General features: G+C 36.8%; 1 protein-coding gene across 13 annotated transcripts in view; it reads right to left on the bottom strand.

Annotated features, from left to right (window-relative positions):
* Positions 1–21,933, bottom strand: part of DOP1A (DOP1 leucine zipper like protein A) — a 62,157-nt gene that overhangs the window by 39,481 nt on the left and 743 nt on the right. For 7 of the 13 annotated variants that reach the window (XM_074538316.1, XM_014266298.3, XM_005485941.4 and 4 more), the window contains exons 2-9: positions 21,498–21,593; positions 11,192–11,383; positions 9,885–10,066; positions 7,495–7,665; positions 5,944–6,133; positions 5,245–5,343; positions 4,072–4,171; positions 1,600–1,709 (exon numbers count right to left, since the gene is read on the bottom strand). In XM_074538316.1, the coding sequence (XP_074394417.1) occupies positions 1,600–1,709; positions 4,072–4,171; positions 5,245–5,343; positions 5,944–6,133; positions 7,495–7,665; positions 9,885–10,066; positions 11,192–11,329 (990 nt within the window). In that variant the 5' untranslated portion in view covers positions 11,330–11,383; positions 21,498–21,593. Of the gene's footprint in view, positions 1–1,599; positions 1,710–1,812; positions 1,925–4,071; positions 4,172–5,244; positions 5,344–5,943; positions 6,134–7,494; positions 7,666–9,884; positions 10,067–11,191; positions 11,384–21,497; positions 21,594–21,933 lie in introns of those variants that run through there. The other 6 variants (XM_014266295.3, XM_074538313.1, XM_014266296.3 and 3 more) reach the window with 3 other exon arrangements.

Here is a 21,933-nt window from a genome sequence, read left to right on the forward strand (position 1 = left end):
CTGAGTTTCTATACCAAAGCAGGTTAGGGAATGAGCTGCAGAATTAAAAAAAAGCCCCATGAGATGACCACGGATTTTGCTTAGTTTTCTGCCTGGCTGACTTGACTGTCTGAGATAGTTTGTTTCTTTTACAGTTTCATAAAAAAAAGGACAAAGAAGAAAAAAAAAGAGAGATGAGAAAGAGCCATGAAAACCAGTTTGCCCTTGCTATCTGCAATAAACCAAGTATTATCATCAAGTATCTTAAAAGAAAATTCTTCTGTGCTTTCATATGTCTTTAGAAGGCCAGAATTATCAGTACATTGTATCTGTGAATAAGATATGAGTTGACTGGGTAAAACACAACACAAAAAGACTGCTAGAGAATAAGGCAGAAAAGAGCAATGCTTTACAAGTCTTTCAAGAGACAGCAAAAGTTTTTAGAAGCTATATGTCATTTGTATTATGTATAGGCAAGGCATATACAAAATACATTCTGATGTCCATATTCTTTAGACAGAAAAGCTTTATTGACACTGATTAAGTTTGAAAGATGCACAGATTTAAAAAGACCTTAACTATTAACCATGCCTAAATGTCGCTGAAAGCTCACCATGGTTTTTTTGTACAGGTAAGGTACAGGTGAAACTGTATCTCATTCAGGCCTCTCCTTTACATTTGAGTAATTTCTGAATCATCTGCTAAGGAAGGCAGAAGGGTGATAGGCGAAGGGTGAGAGAGGGCCAGCAAGGTCCTTGCTGCTGGAATACTGGAATTCTGAGGGTTCTTCCTCATCAGTAGAACAGCAGATCTCACAACTTTCAGATAAAATTGAAGGTGCTAGCTCTGTGCTGGGTGTCAGCTTTGAACTGGGATGAGCTGAATATTCCTGTCAGCTACTACTGTCAGAATTGCCACTGCCATTCCCATACATAGGATCACAGCTCTGACTCAGAAAAATCCTGACCTTATCAATTTGCCTTAAAGATAAAATGTCGCCCTGACTTCAATACCAGACTCACAGAAGTTTAAAAGACATCTGTATTTCGATTACTGTGAGAAAAGCAGCACAATTCTTAGAACCAGTGATCTCAGCTCACATAGGAAGGCTTTAAGGGTAAACTAGTTTAACTGCCAATTTTCTCAACTATTCCTGGCTGCCAACAGAGAGCAGAAGATGCTCCCTTTTCCTAGGGGAGAGAAAGACCCTTTTAACACAGATTTTGAGTGCCATCTGATAACTTTTTTCTGATTCCCAAGACACAGAGGAGTTTCCCATATCTACAGAAGAGAATTCTCCAATTCAGTTTCATGAAAGAACAGGCTCCAGTGTGCTGGGCTCATAATCAAGCAACACCCACATATGCTTCATTCATTGTGAAAAAGGAGAGGGAGAAATCTAATATTTGTTCTGTTCATTCTGCTATTCTAGAGGTCCTCATTTTCCCACTGAGAATGTTTTGGAAGAGTAGGACACAAATATCACAAAAAGGCAAGATTACATTGTCACATTGCATTGGCAAGTCAAAAGAAAATATAAAGTTACAGCAATTTTGATCAGGATCTGTTTATAAAAATATATGCCCCAAGAAAACTGTATAAATAAAACTGCATAGCTACCTGGACTAACATCTCCTTAGAGAAGGTGTTGAAATAGTAAGTGGCATGCTCTTCAGGATTGCTGTGCCTTGTACTTCTGGGTCCTACAAGGGCACCATTGTTATCAAAACCTTCAAGCAAACAAAAGACAAAGCAGATAAATATTTGCAGTTTAGCAGAACACATTGCCAATTTCTTTAAACTAGAAATCACACATTAGCACTTGTAACTTACCAGTATGAAGTCCAAGTCATGTCGGCAAGAAAAAGATGATTTCATAGAGTTTAATAAGGGAAACTAAGTTATATTTTTACACAAGCAGTTTGCATACAAATAAAAAAATTAGTTTTATGCAATATTATCAACCAATTACATCTTGTACAATTGGAAAATGTTCACAAATGCTGCAAAACCCACAATCCTTAAAATAAAGCCACAAGCTGTCACATAAAAATGTTTCAATATTAATGAGAACACAAAATTCAATGTTTTAAGTATATAGAGATGATCATCAAAACACAGTGATGTGTTAGAAAGAATATCAGTCATACTACAAAAAATATTTTTTTGTTCAAAATTATACTAACAAGATGGACCTTTGTAATGTAAATTTCTTTTCTTTTCCCAGTAAGTTTTTAATTGCACAAAAAATAGGCTTAAGGAAGGAAAAAAAATCTATTGGTTAACAATGGTTAAGATAACCTTATTTAAGGAGATGTATGCCATTTCTATTCACAGAGAATGTTAATAGGTAACCTCTAGCTGTAAAACAACAAGAAGGAATATCACACACCAGAATTAAATAATTCCACACAGAACAAAAGAATTAAGACAGTCTTTCAACATAACTGATCTCCATCTGCAATGTCTTATATTAGGAACAGAATATCATGATTATGGAAAAGCAGCACAACTTCCAAAGAAAAAAAAATGCAAAAATCCAGTATTGTCAGAAAGTTTGTTCAAATATCTAGCAAATAGATGAAGTAGCTGTTCACAACACAGGACATGGAAGTCACTGTAAAAGTATTCTCCAAAGTTGCATGACTTTCTGTGGAGACTATGTTCATGAAATAGCTATATATGAAGATTCTACAACTAAAAAAAGTAGCATGATATTTTAAATACATGAAATACCTTTTTCAATAATAGCAAAAGACATATCTAACCCATCAAATTTAGATGAAACATGAGTGCAGTGTTTAATCTAGAAACTATTTTTTCCCCAGATTTGAAAATGCAGGTATGGAGCACAACACTGCATTTCATTGTCTTTCTTTAAAAGACTAATACCTTGCAAGTCAATGTGTTGAAGAATGATTAACCAAAGAAGGCAGGATTTTCTCATATTTAACTTCTAAACCACTACAGCAACACAACCAAGCCCCTCATGCAGAACACTGTTGCTGACTTCTTCCCTTCTCATAATTTCAGCTCTCCCTCAGGGCCCTTTGCTACTCACATCCTTCCTCCCCAGCCACCACCCCAGGCTGCCTGCCCCTGACATCGTAACTATCAGCTGGGCAAGGCTCTGGGTAGCCCAAGAAGCACATATGTGCTTGCTGGTGAGCTGGGGAGTCAAACAAAGAAGGTAACAGCAGACTGCAACACATATCAAGTAGAGAAGCAATTTCATGTCTCTTCATTCAGTCTCCAGCTCCTGGGACACACTTAGGAACTTCCATGATTTTGACTTCTTTCAAAATGGGTTTAAAGTGTAACTGATCAGATTCATGTGACTACAGGCTTCATTTCCTTAAAATAACAAGAATAAGAGTAATTTTTTTCCAAAATTTTCTAATTTTTTTTCTAAATTTTTCTAATCTCTGGTCTTCTAACTATTCTCTGAATGGTCAAGAGTCTTCTGATAGCTGTAACTCTCTGCTACCCTCTTCTAACTAGATGCTGGTTTTGTATACAAATTAAAATTTCTAATGTATTGATTTTCTGTCATTTGGTAGAATTGTATTCCAAATTACTCAATTTTTACTCCAGAAAGGTGTTGAGAAGTGATTGGTGATCTGTTCAATCAGGCAAAGATCTAATGAAGTTTGAAGTTTGCATACTGTAATACCAATGCTCTTCAGCATTCTTTTCTACTTTCTATACTGTTGTGCTCCAACTACCATTTACACTCTATAATGCCTATTCTCTGTTTTCTCCAGTCTATGTTTTTAGAGAAAAAGTTTCAGAGTGCCTGTTTCCATGAGCCTACTACACCAGGCTCTACCCTAGAATGTCGCCCATGATGCTGTTAGAGAAAAACACATCAACAATTTACATGACAGAAATGAGTTCCAGGATGGCATTCTTCATCTTCTATGTCCATAAAAAGTACCTTTCTCTCTTATGAAAGAAATTGAGTATTTCATTTTTCCAATATTCTTTCTCCACTACTGTGGAGAAAGAATATTGGAACAATTATCTCCACTGATAAGGAAAATCCAGTCCATCCTCCACTTTTAGTGCCAATGGGATGAAATACAAACCTACCCAGGAGCCATGCATAAAGCCTTCGGTTGAGGGACATATCCCTGCGCAGCACTACGTGAAGGGCTGCTGACAAAATTCTGATCATGTCTGGACGTGTCGCCTGAAGAAGTTAGAAATACATTTAAGTTTAACTATGAAAAGTAATGCTTTTTCTATGTTAGCAGCATAATGCTCATTAAAACCTAGCTAGTTTCATGTTTTGACATTTCTGAATTCCACACAGTACAAGAAAACACAATCTTGCTCTTAGAAAACCAAAATATGATTATTGTTTCAGTAGATACTATATAATAACACTCACCCTTTAAAAACAGCAAAAATAACAGATTTGACTAACAGCTCCTTTTTATTACAAGACATTTCATATTACTATGAGGCAAAAGCTTTAGAAGAAAATTCTTAAAATCCAGTTGAAAAAAAATTAAAGTACTTTTTCAGTTTCTTACTACTTTAAATGGTCTTGTAAGTTTTAATATTGAAAAAATGTTGTATTATGTTGTATTGATAATTTCAACATTTCAGTACCTAAATAGAGACACTCCAAATACTCCTATAGTAACTGGTAAACGTGAATGAAGTCCTTCCACAAGCAAGAACACAGCTCTTTCTAACATCAAAGTGCAGGTTTTTCCTAATTTCTAACAAGATGAGAATCAGTCTTGTATAAGTTTTCCTCTAGGAGTTAAATAATTCATAGATCATTTAAAAACAGGATATAACTAACAATAAATGCAGTCCAAAAAAAATTATCTAGAAGCTGTAAGGTCTGTCTCCCACTAATGCTAGGGCTAACTACTCACCCAAAACCAAAAATCATTTTCAATTCTCTAGTGTTCTGAATCTGTTGCACTAAGAGGATTAACTTTTGCTTATTTTGAACACTGGGAATTGGAAACTTGCAAATTTGCTTTCTCATCAAACTGGAGCAAATTAAAAGCTTCTGCATAGATTAAACATAATTCAAGCTTACATACACAGAAGTTAACTTTAACTTCAAAGTCAACACATCAAGTTAAAAAGCAGAAGAGCAGAGATGAGAATAGCCAAACCTATCAGACTCTTGTTGGAGCTTGGAGAAAATCGTTAACAAAAACCAACCAAATATTGCTACTGACTTAAGAAGTGAAGTACATTTAGGAATTTGTCAATTCATCTCTCATGTTAATAACCTACCTGGCTCATGTGGAAAGGAAAACAAAAAAGGATAAGGTCCAACGTGCTCCTCTGTACTAAAACACTGGTATCTTGCACTGAAGTGCTTACTGCTTCCACCTGAAGTAATGGCAGACCCCCCCCCCCGCCCAGAACAGTTATTATTTTAAGGAGGTAGATATCAGACAGCACTTTAAAAAAAGAACAATTATTTACAAACAATGGTAAGTACTAAATGAAGTGATTTTAAATTTTGAATACTGAAATAAGACAAAACAGAAAAATTAAAAGTTTCATAACTGAGGAAATATAAAATCAACAGATCCCCTAAACTATAAAAACAGCTTTTGCTTTTTGAATATTACCAATGAATATCTTAAGTTTAAAAGACAAAATTATTCTCTACATCTTTAAGAAAAAAAAGGAACCAAAAATTGCAACAAAACTCAACCACTTTTAGCGGAAGCCTGTAATGAATGGAAAGTTTTCCACAGAACCTAAGCAGTTCTGATACATTAATTCAGCTTTGAGACTTCTACCATGCACCAAAACATCAGTTTAACTGGAGCTATAATAAACATGCATTTTATCTCTTCAAAGGCCAGGTTCAAAGAGCGAGAACACATTTAAATCCCCCCCCACACACACAAAATACATTACATAATAAGTAACTTCAATGTTGTTACTTATTATAAGTTTATTGTTCCATAAAAACATTACCATTAATTCAATGTCACTGCCAATTATGTAGAGTTGATCCTCCATGGAAAGCTTCCTGTTCAGGTGGGAGAGGACATAAGTGATGCCAGGCAGGCGCACGGCGGGGCTGGTGAGGAGGCTCCCCCACAGAGCACTGTAGAACGCTGACTGATCCACAGCTGAGGCAACTTTCTCCAGCAGTGTGTTTGTCCTGCAGCAAAACCAAGCCAGCTGCATCAGGGCTTATAGCACAGCTCTTGCCCCTGCCCCCAGTTTTAAGAAGTATTAAAATTAATTGTTACAGGAAGGTCAGAACTTCCTTTTGAGAGAACAAGAGAGGCCCAGTTATACACTGAAGCTTATAATGCAGCCTGAACAGAGCAATCCAGCTAGCAAGCCTGTGGACCAATCTGGCTAGCAAAATGCTTTTGGCTTGCCCACAGCTTCTCTTTATATATTCCTTATGTACTCCTTATGTTCAAAGAGCCAAATAACTCCTTCATTTGCTGCTTAAAGCCAAGTGTTGCTACAGACAGAGGTTTCAGACAGACACCAGGAAAGCATAGCTGCTGAAGCAAAGAATCAAAGCAGATGGCTTTTGCCCTCTCATTCCTTGCACTGAGTCCATCTGTGGCATAAAAAGAACCTAATTCTTTGAGCACAAGCAATCCCTTCCTCTGCTCTGATTTCCTCCAACTCATGTGGCAGCACCTCTCCCCCCTCTGGCAGGCCCCAGGAGGCAAGCTGGATAGACCTTGTTCCCTGCTGTAGTGATGCCAGCTACACTGTGTGTGTGTCTGCCTACATAGAAATAGAAAAAGACAGTGTTGAACTGCTCTTGATGTACAAGTTGCGAAAATTCAAGTTTCTGAAGCTGGAAATATCAAGAATATGTAAGCATGCGAACAATTCCAAGAATTCCAAGTGATGGAGTGTAACTTCATCCTTTAATATGTTAAGATGTTACCTCAGCAGCCCAGATGCTACAGCTATGTATTTCAACCCATATCAAGAGTCATAGAAGACTCTTGTTCATGAACAACATGTTCAGAACTTGTTTAAGTTGGAAAAGATCTTCAGGATCATTGAGTCCAACCCAACACTGCAAAATCCACCATGAAACCATGTCCCAAAGTGCCACATCTACATGGCTTTTAAATACCTCCAGGCATGGTGACTCCACTACTTCCCCAGGCAGCCTGTTCTGATGCTTGACAAACTTTTAAGTGAAGCAATTTTTCTAAATATCCAACCTAAACCTCTCCTAGAACAACCTAAAGCCCTTTTCTCTTGTTCTTTGCTTGCTCCCTGGGAGAAGAGACTGGCATACAACAGTAAGCCTGCTTAATGCCAATTCCCTTTCCATAACTACTAGCAGGAACAACTAACAGTTCATTTCTCCTAATTAATGCTAAGAACGTCCTACCATACCGTTCTGTTGCAATATGACAGCATCAAATTAAAAAGCAACCACTCTGAAAACAATAAAATCCACATACAAGTACATAGTGAAAAGTTACAGTAAACACCCCCAGATGAAGCATATCACCTTATTAACATAAGTATCCTTACCTTTCATAATACTCTGATCCTTCCTCTAACCCAGGCAGAATCCCAGTTAGCAGTCCTTGCAGTCCTGGTTTCAGTGTTTTCCCCAAAGGGAGGTAATAAATCTCATACAGACTCAATAACGTGGGCTTGACAGACATAGCAGCATTGGCAAGGAGTGGAAATAGTCCAGAACTGTGAAAAATAAATTTTACCTTTTTTAAAGAAGCTTCTCATATGACAATTTTACCTCTTTCTAAAGACTGCTATAGGCACATCCAGTATAGTTATTACAAGCATCAGATTTTTATCTTAGAATTGTGCATAGGCACAGACAACCACACAATATGACTGACTTTGGATGGACAGGTTGGTACCCCAAGGCTTATGAGTTTTATTACTATTGTGAGAACAAGCACTGAAGGCCTAGAGATTAATGTCTTTCACCAATAAAATAAATATGATAAACCAGAAGCATCTCTGCATAACAAAATGTTAATTTTGCCCACACTGAACCACATCACAATGAAAATTGTATTTAAAAATACATTTTCTTTGCACTTATTAAGAAAAAATACCAAGACTGGATAACAACAATTTGAGGAAATTCATAGAAATAATTTTCTGAAAGAAAAACCATGGTGTTTTATTTCAGCAAGTAACCTTGAGGTAACTGTTAAGTAGCATCAAGGTATATATCTACTTTGGAAATTTGGAAATTCAGTCTGAAAGCAGATTCTAAAACTAATAATAAACTCTATTTGCAATTCTGTTCATAACACAGCCTGTAAGGGCCTGAAAAAACTGGAAGTATGTTCTGAATTTACTTGAATGTGAGTGTAAGTTCACGAAAGTTATAAATGTGATCTCCTATGAAGAAGTTATAGATACTAAAATAATACTTGCTACTGCTACTAAATATTATAAATTATTACAAACTGTACCAATAATCAAATGCAAGTGAACACAACTTCAATTTTCAAACTCATTGAGGACTCAGGTTAGAAGACCCTGACATATGAAGAAGAAAATCAAAGAACAGTAAAACGGGTAATTTTAAGGAAAGGGTCTTAAAATTTATACCTACAAATCTACTATTAAAAGAAATATCTATGTTTATAGGGTATTGTCCATAATATAGGAAAAAAACCTACAAAACTTGTTCCAAAATACAAAACTTTTGGTAAAAATGGTTTTTGCCTTTATCTGACTAGCAGAAATTGTCCTTAACCATTGTCAGTTGGCTTCTTTTTTCTACAGAAAATGTCTTTTTGTTCAATAAGCAGCACACTAAGCGACAGTCATTCTTTGCAAGGCTATTACTCACACTTCAAGATCTGATGTTCAGACACTGGCATTCTGCTTTCATGACAAATACTGGAATCTTTGATAATGCCTTAATGTGAATGTCTGCCTTTGCCCTAGCAGCAGTAACAATAGCTTTTAGTTAGATTATACAAGGTAGCATTTTCCATTACCCTAGAACTTAGTGTTAATGAGATCTTGCAGCTACTGAATCACTGTACAAGCACAAAATATGAGCTATGAGTTCACAGTGTCTTTTACAATGTGGAAACAGAGAACAGAAACACTCCCATCCTCAATGTTATTATATATAAGCATCATGACCATGCAAGACAGAAGAGCTGATGCTAAGGCATGCAATTTCTTTCCAAGCATTAATGCATACTTTTTCTTCCTAAACAGAATTCCATTTTATCCTGCTATTTCTCAAGCCAATGAAATTTTAATCTCTAGGGACAGGTAAAGATTAAGAAACACATGACAGTGTGCACATATCCCTCTATTCATTTTATAACAAATAAATTAACGTCTTGCCCACCCTACCCAACTCAAAATGTACACCTCATCATGGAGGTCTAGGAATCAGTATATGCTGACTAAATTTAACTTTTCAAGGTTATCCTTCCTTTTTATTATCATCAATTCCAGAGACCGAGAAAAAGTTTGTACTCGCCCCCCATGCTAACAAAACAAAATCTTTCTGTTCTGTTTATTTGATAATACAGTTTTTTTCCAGCAGACTATACTCAGATTCTTTTCCAACAACACTTAAAATAGTAAAATGTAATGTTAATACAATGAGGTGCTAACTTTTCAATTACTATACATACGGTACATAAAGACAGAACACTTCATTTCAATGAAAAAATAATAAATTCCAGGTTTTCTTGCACTAAATCAGTTCCCAACAAAAATTCAGGTGATCTGTTTCTCTTCTGTTATACAATATTGAGAAGAAAAATACTAGACAAGCACCAATACCATGAGGGAAAGAAATTGGTTCTTATTGATTTTTGCTATATAACAACGTAATACTGCGAATATGAAATGCAGGAAAACAAAAGGATCTTGTTTACGCATTTGGAATGGAGTTGTTTAAAATATTGTACCTGTAGAGGAACAGATCTTTGGCCAGGCGCTTGGGCCCAATGATTTTGAAGATGATCTCATATGTTTCAAGTGCCTTGCGATGAACCCCTCCCGGCAGAGCGGGGTGCAGGCATTGTGCCAAGCGCTTGCCTATCGTCAGCTTCTTGGGTACGACCTGGTACTTGGCATTGTTCTGCAGCACCTGGTAAGCCAGCACACAAAAAGGAAAAACAGCACAAAAGATGATAAATGCACATTTTATAAAGGAGTGCCTGGATGTGTTTCATAAGTCAGCACACAAACCTAGGTTACAAGAAAAAAGCCAAGGCCATTAAAATCTACTGTGGAGCTTTTTCTTTGCCATGCTTTTCACTTATACACTCATTACAGGTAATATTGCCAAGGCAACTTCACTTGTAATGGGCTTCTTGCCTACAGCTTGTCCATTTGTCATTTACTCATCCATTTGAGGACAAAAATTGCTATTTCCATTTCATAAAATCCATTATCACTAGCTCAAAGAGGACTAATAAACTGTGGGTCATGAGTCTGGGATAGCTTTAAAGAGTGTGATCACATACAAAACTTTACCACTGTCTGAAACTATGCAATCACTTCAGGACTGGAGAACAGAGTTGCTTTTACATATTTTGATTTTTCTTTTCTCTATATCATAGCCTTCTCATTGCACAAACATGCAGCAAGAATCATACTACATCATGAAGCATACTACATTCAAAAAAAAAGAAAGAAATGAGATTTTATACAAAATAATGATCCCACTTCCAACTATAGTGTCATCTTCCTGAGTGGGGCTGCCTAGAGACACGACAACTGACTACAAGATTTTTATGAATATCAGAATATGTATGCATTTGTGAAGTGCTATTAAAGATTACAATGATATTGCCCATTAAAATTAACTGCTAAAATGAATCAGAACAATAGCATTCTTTGGTCCATGAATGATTGGAGCCTCATTTTAAAACTTATGCTTCATAAAACTACTGCTGATATTTATACCAGTACTATTTTTCACATTATTTCTATAACATTGAACAATATTAGAAATAAATATTACTAATAAAAGAGATGTTGCATTTATTTCCACTAGAAATGTAAATAACTTTTCCATTTAGTTCCAATTACAAAGGGTTCAACCCTAGAAAGAAAAGTGTTTGATTTATTTGCTCCTTGTACACACCCAACATTTGGCTCAGAGTGTTGAAATATTTGCAGGAGATGGCTGGAACCTCACATTTCTGTACTGTTACACCAGAGCTTTTTGCAATTCCTGAGTCTTTTTAAGAGCACTTGACAGGCATACCTTGTTTAGCTTCCCAAGGGCTGATATCAAATCTGCCCATTCACTGGAATATTCAAAGTTCTTCAGTGCCTTGTCAACAGCAGCTACATAGTTCCTGTACTTGGAATCAGTCAGTAGCTCCAGCTCCTCCGTGTTCATCCTCCCACGGTGTCCCCGCTAGAGACCAGCTTGCAATTCATGTACAGACATTACCTAGTCAAAAGTTAAAAGGAAAAAGCCCTGAAATGATTGTCAAAATATGTATAAGCAGCATTACATTTTCCTCAAAGACATTAAAAAATTTGAAATCAGGTTACAACAAACAATAAACAAAAGCTAACACATTGTAAACAAATATTAACAAATATTTAACACATATTCAACATCAAGTCCTACTAAAAAACCCAAACAAATAATAAGAAATCACCACATCTCAAGCCAAACTAAAGTCCCTAGAAAAATAATGCATTTTCTCTCCCAAAAAGCACTGTTTGTTCTAAACAATGCAACAAAGTGATTTTTCATTTTCTTTTTTACTTCTTCTGGGTCAATCACCAGAAATCCCCATCTTACAACAAACCAGCTTTTATGCAAACAGAAGACATCAATCTTTCTGAATCAGCTCCAAGCAGAAGACAAAACTGAAGGATACATACAATAGTTACACACTATTCAAGAGGACTTCTGTGCATAAACACTTCCTTTTACAAGACTTGCTATTCTAATCCAGTGATGCAACCCTACTTTGTTTTCATTTTGTCGTCATGCAGGTACAACAAAAGTATATGTTTACCAGTGTTCTGTAATCACAGGCTTTTGCAATTTGCCCAATATATTTTCATTGTGCAGTAGTCTACACCAAGGAATTAAGACATTTTAGTTCCAGAAACACCCTTTACTTTTATAGGTCATGGACTACATTTTTTTTTTTTAATTGCAGAGGTTCATTAACCTTTTCAAAGAAAAGAGCTTTTAAGGCTACATTTACCGCAAGCAAATACAACTCAACAAGAAATGTTATTGCAGCGCATCTGTGAAAAAGGCAGATTTGGTGCCCATTTTCATGGAGGTGTTTTTGGGGGAAACTTTTTGAGATCTCTTTTGTACTTGGCTTTAGAAGAGACTTCACATTCAGCAGATGTTGTTCTCTTCTGTCTCAATTAAAGGGAAATGGGAAGGAAATCATGTGCAGCAGTGCAGGCTGAAGCATGACTGAAAAACCAAACAAACCATGGAAAAGGTATAAAGAAGTAGTTAGTATTCATCAGACTTTCTTCTGGTATGGTAAGGAAAGTTGCAAGAACAGAGAAAAACTAGAAAGTGGCAGACAAAATGAAAAGAGTTGGATGGAAGGAGTGAATAAAAAGGGAAAAAAATTATAAGGTTTCTGCACTCTTGATCCTGATGGCAGAGTAATAATGACAAACTCCAAGACGGAACAGAAACGCAAACCATTTTTTAAAAAACACATTGAGTGTCAAATTGATAGATTTCACAATATCTCACTGGCATAAAGCACTTAGATACCACTTTTAATTTAAAAAAAAACCAAAAACAACCCTTTTCACATGGTTTCATTTTATAATAACCATTTTTGAATTAAATCCCAAAAAAGATCTGGCTTGTTCTGGAAAACTTGTAAAATGCCAACAGATTTTTCAAAGAGACAGCTGCACAACCACCAAAGCCTGATCTCCAAAAGTGAAATAAAGTATTAACACTGAAAAAAGAAGAAAGAACCAACATATAAAAGCAGCACAATTCAAATTTTTCCAGGCACGGTGGATGGGGAAAGAACTTGACACAGTAAATAATTCTTTTTGAGTGAAGAATGCATCAGAATCCTTTTTATCCAGCTAAAGCATAAATGCAACCACTTACGGCTGAGTGGGAGACAAGGCTCTCTCTTCCTCAAGTGCTTGAAAGACCTGAGAGCTGAGTGGCCTGATAAAGGATTATCAAAGGTTAAACACACCAGGTAGAACACATGGTTGAACAGGTAGCTTCCTTTCAGACTTAAAAACCAATCAGAACAATCCATTAATTTTGAAAACAACATACATTAACATCTTGGTCTGAATAACTGTACTTTTAGACAAGTCTACTGCACACTTGCTGTGCAAACAATCATCATGAAGTTTTGTATTGAAAAGAAAAAACACACTCTGTTTTCCTAGTACTCTACAGTTATGGTCTCATTTTTCTATTTCAAAAATGTTAGGTTTTTTTCAAAAAGAATTTATGCAAAGAATTTCTTGCATACTTTTTCCCACAAAGAAGTCTCAGTTTTAGACAAATCATAAGTAGCCATAATAAGTGAGGCACCCAGAGAGGATACTACATAAATGTATGTATTTTTTTTATAAACCTTGGACTTTTTCTATTCTACAATTATTAAAATTACAGGAATGTCAATTGTTATGTGTTCTGATCCATAAACTTGTTCACTATGGTTTTCTTTTTGTTTAGTCTTAAAATATTCCATGATGTAGTTTTTAATATTTTCATGTTTCCATAATGTATTCTTATCAATACTTTCCTGTTCTCTTCATTTATAATAAAAATGCAGAATTAAAAACATTTGATTTTACAGCTGGTATTTCAATACAATGTAAAGCTTGGTTGTGTCTATTTCTTTCTAAGTATCACAATCTTATTCTTCCATGGTTTTCTAGCTTGAAAAAATGAGTTAAATTATAAAATGTGATATATAAAAATTGAAAAATAGCATTTTCTGCTACACCATTACACCACTTACAGAACAAAGCGTTTATCTAGCCATTACACAACCACCATTTGGCATGAGGGCCAACTTTCCTTGCAACGTTCTTTATTTGTTTCTCTTTTTAAACAAAGATATGAAGAGCACCATCCTTTGGGGCTTTTTTCCCCCTTTTTGTATACCAGAAGAGATGAGCCAAGTGTTTCAGATTGAAGGTTTAGTCATTCTCATGAGTCTGGCATAGGCAATCACTGACCTGTTAGATGGCCATGGTTTTTTAAATGAATGTCAAAAAGCAAATATGCTTTCTGTCCCAGCAGAAAGTTTATTATCAATGAGGAAGAAACTAAGATGCACTATACACTTTCAAATAATTGTATATAATTGTATTTAAATCATGAGTGATTGCAGAAGAAGGTCCTGACACTTACTACCTTCTACTTCACCTTCTAGTGTGTATTAAAATATGGATACCACTCGATTCTGGGTAGCCCTGGATGTCTGTGGAGTCCTTGCACATGACTTGACAAGGACACAGGTGTCTGGGGCTGAGGCTCTTTAGCTGAGGGTTGTGCATAGTGGATAGAGCAGCCTTCAGCTCCCTTCACTGATGAGGTGGTATTGGTTTTCCTCCACCTCGTGTTCAGACAATACTGCTTCAGCTGTGTTTGCACAGCAAGTGCTCATTCTTCACAGCTGTTGGACCTCAGTGCCTTCTGTCTCACCTCAACACAAACTATTCACCTGTTTAAGAGGCTCTAAATGTTTTTCACTGAAGCCAAAGGAATGTGGAGAGGAACAGCAGCATCACCAAATCAATTCCATAAATGCAGCTTTTATCTGGATTCTGTTCTGATTCAATCACAAGGTTATAAGACTTGATTCACAAGCTCTCCCTTATCTATTCTACCCCAAAATTCCTCTTCAGGTTTGATTTGCTCCTGTTCCACTCCTGCATTTTTCAAGCATCAGATAATTGCTCTATTTGTATGTTTCACACCAATCTGCAATACTGAAATACTGGTACAGGTCCAGTGGCTGATTGTGGAGTACAAATCTGCATACATCAAGTCACTTCAAGAAATCTCAAGATTTTTTCCAAGTACTGTAAGAATCTGAGCTCACAAGCCTGCTCCTTTGAATTCCTCTGGGTTTCTGCTTTGCAATACAATATTCCAAGGCATTTTTTAAATTGTGTACCATTTCAAAGGTGGCTATGGGATGTATAGTAAAAGAAATAGTAGACAATTAAAAAGCAGATGACAAAAAATTCTAATTTCACTGTGGTGCTATTGCTTTTTAAGCCATGTATGGTGCCCACATATTATGCCAGCAACTGCAGAAAAACATCTGTATTTAAATAGACTCAATACAAACACAGATTTGAATACAAAGAAAACAGAAGCCTTGTCATTTGGTAATTTATTATGCTTTGCTTCCCCTCAGAAGCATTTAACAACATGAATAGCAAAATAAGTCTTGCAAATCCCACACCAGACTCTTCAGATAAAATTCATACACAGAAAATACATACATTCTTCTATAACCACAGATAAAGATTTTCCAATAACAACTAATTACACTGTTTCTAGATTGAGTTTCCACAGTCCTCTTATTCAGAATTTTTCAAACAGGAATCTGTGATGTCTTCTGAAGAATAAGAACCATTTGAACTTGTTATTTTGGCCAACTGCTACTCAGTAGAATAACAAAAGAAGAATCTCTCCCATACTACACAAACAAACAAAACAAAAGAACTCCACCTAGCAGTATTATTAACTATAATTAGGCATTATGTCATTAGTATCCTTCAACAGTCTACAATACTTAATAAGATTTAATATTGTGATTAATAACTTCTCAGTACATTTTTCTACCTAGTCATATTCACAAGTGGACACAGCCCATTATATTTTTCCACAGAAAAAACAGCTCTGCTTTAGAGCTGTTTTTGAGCTTTAGAGCTCAAATTTCACAACAAAATTTAATTAAATCAAATCTATATAATAATCTGCATTACTCATACTAGCAACTTCTAAATCAACACAAGATGTTTTCCTGGGAGTTATATAAAAAATAATTAAATGCAAGAAAACCTATGGCTTGTACTACAGAGGTTGGTTTAGGTACCCAACTGGATGTGCATCCTCCTTACTTAGAAAGCTACAAAACAAGTTTATTTACTATTACAGAAAAAAATCAAACTGACAGTAAACAGAAAATAAGTACATTTTTCCTTCTTTTCCATGTTCTTCACAGAAAAAAGACTGGAATAAACCTACCACGGAGCACAGTCTGATGCAAGTACAATCAGCTATGTAAAATGTTCTTTCTGCTATTCCTGTCATAGGGTCTTCCAAAGGGTGGCTTACACTAGATAGGAGATCATAAAGAGGAACAAACTCTTCTAAGGATTTGGCTGCTCTAGTTACTACTTAATAAAACAAATTTACAGTTAGAAACAAACCCTAAATAAATATGCTTTAGAGCACAATTTTTCTGAAATTAAAAAAATTATCAAATCTATGTCTGTTCATCAGAGGGGAGAAGAAAGTGACCAAAGACTTCTCGCTCTCATGGACAAAAACATATCTCTTCCAATTGCCTCTTAGAAACTGAGTTTAGGGCGACATTTTAACCCTCTACTCAATTCTATTTTATTACAGCTTTTCAATATATAACAGGTGAACTACAAAACAGTTTGATATACTGCAATGAAATTTTAATTTTGACTCCAGACCCACCAAGAGAACACTTCTGATTTCTTTTCTTTCAGTCCTTGAGCACCAACCATTGCCTGCATACTGCTCAGGAATACCTTAGTGTTTCTGGCAAAGTATAGCAGACATCATCTTTTCTAAAGTTAAGTACTTTTGCACTTCATGAATGCCAGAATTTTACACTAGAGTCTCTACTTTTAAAGTATCATTCTTCAGGAGATCAAATCACATATTCAGATTTCACAGATCTGAACTTATATCACTCAGTAAATGAAAGATGATGATTTGCCTCTTTCTTACAGCTCAGGTCAACCATTAACTAAAATATTTTCTTCTTACAAAAATAACTTTTCCCCATTTTCCTGTCTTACAACAAATGATTCCTGAATTATCTATGCTATAAGTTATAGCTTAATCAGTGATCATTTTACATCCAAAAATCAACAAAGCTCCAGATAACCTTGCTTCTTATTCTAAATTATGCTAAACATCTAACACATCTTACTAAAAAACAGATGGCAATTTAAGTCAGAACTACACAACATAGAGAAAAATGGGAAAAAGCTTCCTTGAAATTGTGGTTATTCTTCAACACTTACTTTCAAGTACTTTTTTCGTCCCCTTCTTCCCTTTGTTGACCACTGTATTTGAACAACCAATATTTCCGTCTAAATCTAGAACTGGTCACTATTGCCCTCATATTCAATTACACATTTGAAGAAAAAAAAAAAAAAAAAACAAAACAAGAAACCCAAAAACCCCCTAAAATTTACCATTCACTCAATCTGACAAGTGTTCAGAGTGTTGCAACCATCAGAGAAGTGTAAACAATTTGATTAAAGACGTCCTAAAAATAATTATTTCATTCTCACAGCTGACACTTGAACAATAACAAATATTTAGGAAGGTTTTTTTTAAATCAGAGAATGTCTTGAATTAGAAGGGACCATAAAGCACATCTAGCTCCAATTCCTCTGCCATGAGGAGGGACACCTTCCACTAGAACATGAAATATAATCTGGAGTCACCAGTCACGTTCACAATACTGAGCTAATCAGAAACATAAAATCCCTACTCTAAAGTTATGTGTAACATTGTATATTAGTGTATTAACAGTATTAACTACTGCCCCCTGGACCAAAAGAAACTGTTGCCATGCTCCAAAAAAAGATTGGATTGCTCCCCGAGCTGGGAGGGCCTTTTTCAGCCCTCCACAATCAAACCTGCAACATCATTGCACAGTGTCAGTTCTCACCTTCATAAAGAGCTCCTGAGACTGAATATTAGCCATAAGGCTGTTGGGGTTACTCGGAACAGGATATGGAAGGAATTTACCTGCCATAGCCACATCCATGGTAACCACAAGTTCAGCGGGTTGGAAAAGCACTGTCACAGGGAGAACGAGTGTCCTGGTGAGAGCACAGCCGCGCCCTCGCCGTGGCTCCGGCACCGCCTGTGAGCGCCGGGAGCTTTGTGCCTTCCCAGTCCCCAGCAGGACTGCCCAGCTCTCACACACCCCCTGGCCAGGGAACACTGCCCTCCCTGGCACGGGACTGCCCAGGGAACACTGCCCTCCCCGGCACAGCACTGCCCAGGGAATACTGCCCTCCCTGGCACAGCACTGCCCAGCTCTCACACACCCCCTGGCCAGGGAACACTGCCCTCCCAGGCACAGCACTGCCCAGGGAACACTGCCCTCCCAGGCACAGCACTGCCCAGCTCTCACAGACACACACACTGGCCAGGGAACACTGCCCTCCCTGTCAAATAGTGCTTGATAAGAACACCACATTAAATAGTTATCTTCTCTCCAGCTCCCTGAGCACAGGAACACGACAGCCTTACTCAAATAAATGGTAATTTATTTTCGCTTTTGTGTGTTTCAGCCTCTTGTCTTCAAATAGTCCCTATATCCCCTCTGAAAAGAATTCCTTTTTACCTAGCCAGCTTTTCTTTTCCAAGCATTTATTGAGAGGAGACTTATCTTGAGGTATTCTTTTTCTTTCTTGCATATTTTTTACTCTTGACAAATTAGTAAGTCAAATTAATATGTAAGGCATTTAAAATAAACAACAGCAAAAAACCCATACCAAACATAACAATGAAAAAAATTCAAACAAGAATCACTTAATTTACAGTTATATTTTTTACTACTTTTTTTTTTACACTTTGTTTTAAAGGAGATTTTGCCAACTTCAGGACACTTTTCAGCTTAGTACACAAAAGAAAGACTTGGATAAAGTTCACTGTCTTACATTACACTTGCAGTACTCTGTACTGAGAGAGAAGGTTTGCTTCCAGGGTAATGCTGTGTCTTCACATTAAGACTTCTCAAAATATTCTGATACACAGTGTAACACAGATTCTACCAAATTAACAACAAAAAAGTGGTAGCCAGGTAATTTATTCTTTGCTCGCAATAATGCATACCCATTGTTCTAATATGCAGCTTCAGGTGGGTTTAGCATTCTGTCTCCAAATGATCCTGATAGGTCTTTTCACAAAGGCGTAAGTCAGGAGCTCTCATATCCTTATCCTTACCTTACTTGGATAACCTAATGCAATGCATTTGGGCAAGACTTGGTCCACCTTCCTTTTTAATTATGCCCAGAGGTTTAAGGTATTAGCAATTAATTAATTTCAAATTTCAAATAATTTCTATAATTTTATTCTAATTTTAATTCTGAAACACTGTCATATGTCGTGTATATATCTCTGCATTATCTAGACTGTGGTTACATTTTACAATGCATCTGGTTTCCCAGTTCCAGAGGTAGATTCCAAAGGAATTTGTAAAGCAGAATCCTTTTCTGACTATTCTGAAAATGGTGCCTGGACCAAAACTTGTTCACTCTCCCTATCCTCAGAAGTAAGCCACAAAAGACATAAATAAAAGGTTAAATTTGCTACAACTTCTGCAAATGAAAAACCCAGTTAGGCACCATTCCCTGACTTCTAATTATTTTTTAATGCTTATACTGAACTACAAGTTTCTGATAAAAATAGGAATGTGTTGACTAGTAAAACTATTTACTGATTCTCCTTGGTGTTTTCTTTTCATTTCTAGTTTCAATTATTGGGAGAAAATGGTTGATCCTGCAGTGTTTCTTCTCCCCGGCCTCTCAGAGGGAAACATATCACTTACTTACAAATCACTTACTGTTCCTATTTATCATTCAGCTTCTTTTCAGCTACAAGTCAGAGCAACATGGCTATTAATCTGGAAGACAATTTATGTGCATACAGAAAAAATACTTCCATTTTCCTATTTCATGCTTTAGCAGGCATCATTTAGTGCAGCCTCTATCTCCTACTTTTTTCAACCCTTCTCAAAACAGAGGCTCTTAACAACACACTTCATATCTCTTCTTGGTTCTTCTACACACTGCAGATTTAACATAATAGAACTCCACCAAAGACAAAAAACAAGAAAAGAAAAAGAAGAAAAGAATATCAGTAAGCATTTTCAGCCAGCCAACCCAGAGCAAGCAGTCATTCCTGGCTAAGCAAGAAGACATTAAAGGTGGACAGCAGGAATGGTGGCCAAGAAAACTGAGGGTTCTCTTGGTGATGAACACAGGGAAGTGTCCTCCCTGTATTCAAACAAAACAATGGCAGGAGATTACAGGCTGAGCCCACTTACACCAGCAGAGTACAGTTCATTTTCTTCACAGTGGCTGGTAGGGGGCTGGTTTGGATTTGTGCTAAACATGGTTGATAATACAGAGATATTTTTGTTATTGCTGGACAGCGTTACACAGAGCCAAGGCCTTTTCTACTTTTTGTACTGCCATGCTGGTGAACAGGAGGTGCATGGGATGTTTGGAGGAGACAGTGCTGGGACAGGTGACACAAACTGCCCAAAGGGATATTCCAGACAACATGACATCATGCTTAGCATACAAAGGATGAGGAAGGGGTGGGTCATTTGTAATGATGGTGTGTGTTTTCTTCCAAGGTACCACTAGGTGTGATGGAGCCCTGCTCTCCTGGAGATGGCTGAACACCTGCCTGCCATGGGAAGGGGTGAATTGATTTCTTGCTGTGGTTTCCTTGTGTGTCTGCTGCTTTCCCTATTAAACTGTCCTTATCTCAACCCATGAGTTTTCTTCCTATTATCCTTCTCATTCTCTTCCTTGTACCACAGGTAAGGGAATGGGGCTTGGCTGCTGGCTGGGCTTGAACCACAGCACCACCTTACCCACACAGCTTGCTGTGCCTGCAATGAGCATTTCTAATGGTCTGCATGACATGCCAATAATTTTACACAGGAAAAGCACTGCCTAAGTTGTGAACAGAACCATCCACTCAAATGCACAGCCACTCCAGCAATGGAAGATATAAGATACCCTTTCTGTGCAAAATGCTGTTTAAATATCTACCATCACAGGTACTACCAACAAGTTGGGAAGTGAGTTAGAAATGCAGCCTCTCCCCACATCACTTACAGGCTGCTTAGTTTCTAAAAGTGCCAATCCTCATGTCAATGAAAACAAAACCAGAAATTATGCTGTAAATATTCTGCCTGTTTCCAAACTGACATCCCCCCTCATAACACTCATACACGCTATTTTGAAAATTACTGTACATTTTTGATAATCACAATATTTAGGCATCACACTGTTACCAAAAGGTCTACGGTATTCCACCCTGTTTTTGAAAAGGTATCAACATGAAGAAAAAAAACCAAAAACCAACCAACCAACCCAAAAAACAAACAAAACAAAACAAAAAAACCAACCCCCAAACAAACAAAAAAAAAACCCTACAAACAAAGAGAGCAAATTTGATAGCCAGGCCTGCTTAAGTATTTAACACAGCCCAAGCCTTGGCAGCAAAATGAAGCTACTAGGATCTTCAACCTTATAATGTGGCCCCTTATTACCTGCAAGTATCTAGCCTGTTACTCCTTAGATACAGTCTTCTCAACTCTTCACACTCCTACAGCCGGAATTCAGGTGTCAGTAACACTGCAGTTAACCTGAGAACAATAACACTTTCACTATTACTGCATACTGAAAGAAGATCTAGGAGTGAAAGGGTTCCTGCAATCAGCAACAAAAACAACGGTTGAGTCACCCAGAATAAGCTCTTTAAAACCTGCACCTCATATCTAACATATTTTAGGTCACTTAAAGAGATAAATTGTTCAGGCTTCTCTGATTATTGTCACAGGTATGAATAGATTATTTCTGAAAAACGTTTAACACCAGAAGCTGTCATGTATTCATGCTTTTCGAACGGGCATCACAAGATTTAAGGCCATCTCTGCATCAACAGATGAAATTTAACCCCGCATCACACAACCCAGTGACAGCCGT

The sequence above is a fragment of the Zonotrichia albicollis genome, chromosome 3 (genome assembly GCF_047830755.1).
Source record: "Zonotrichia albicollis isolate bZonAlb1 chromosome 3, bZonAlb1.hap1, whole genome shotgun sequence".
Lineage (NCBI taxonomy): Eukaryota > Metazoa > Chordata > Aves > Passeriformes > Passerellidae > Zonotrichia > Zonotrichia albicollis.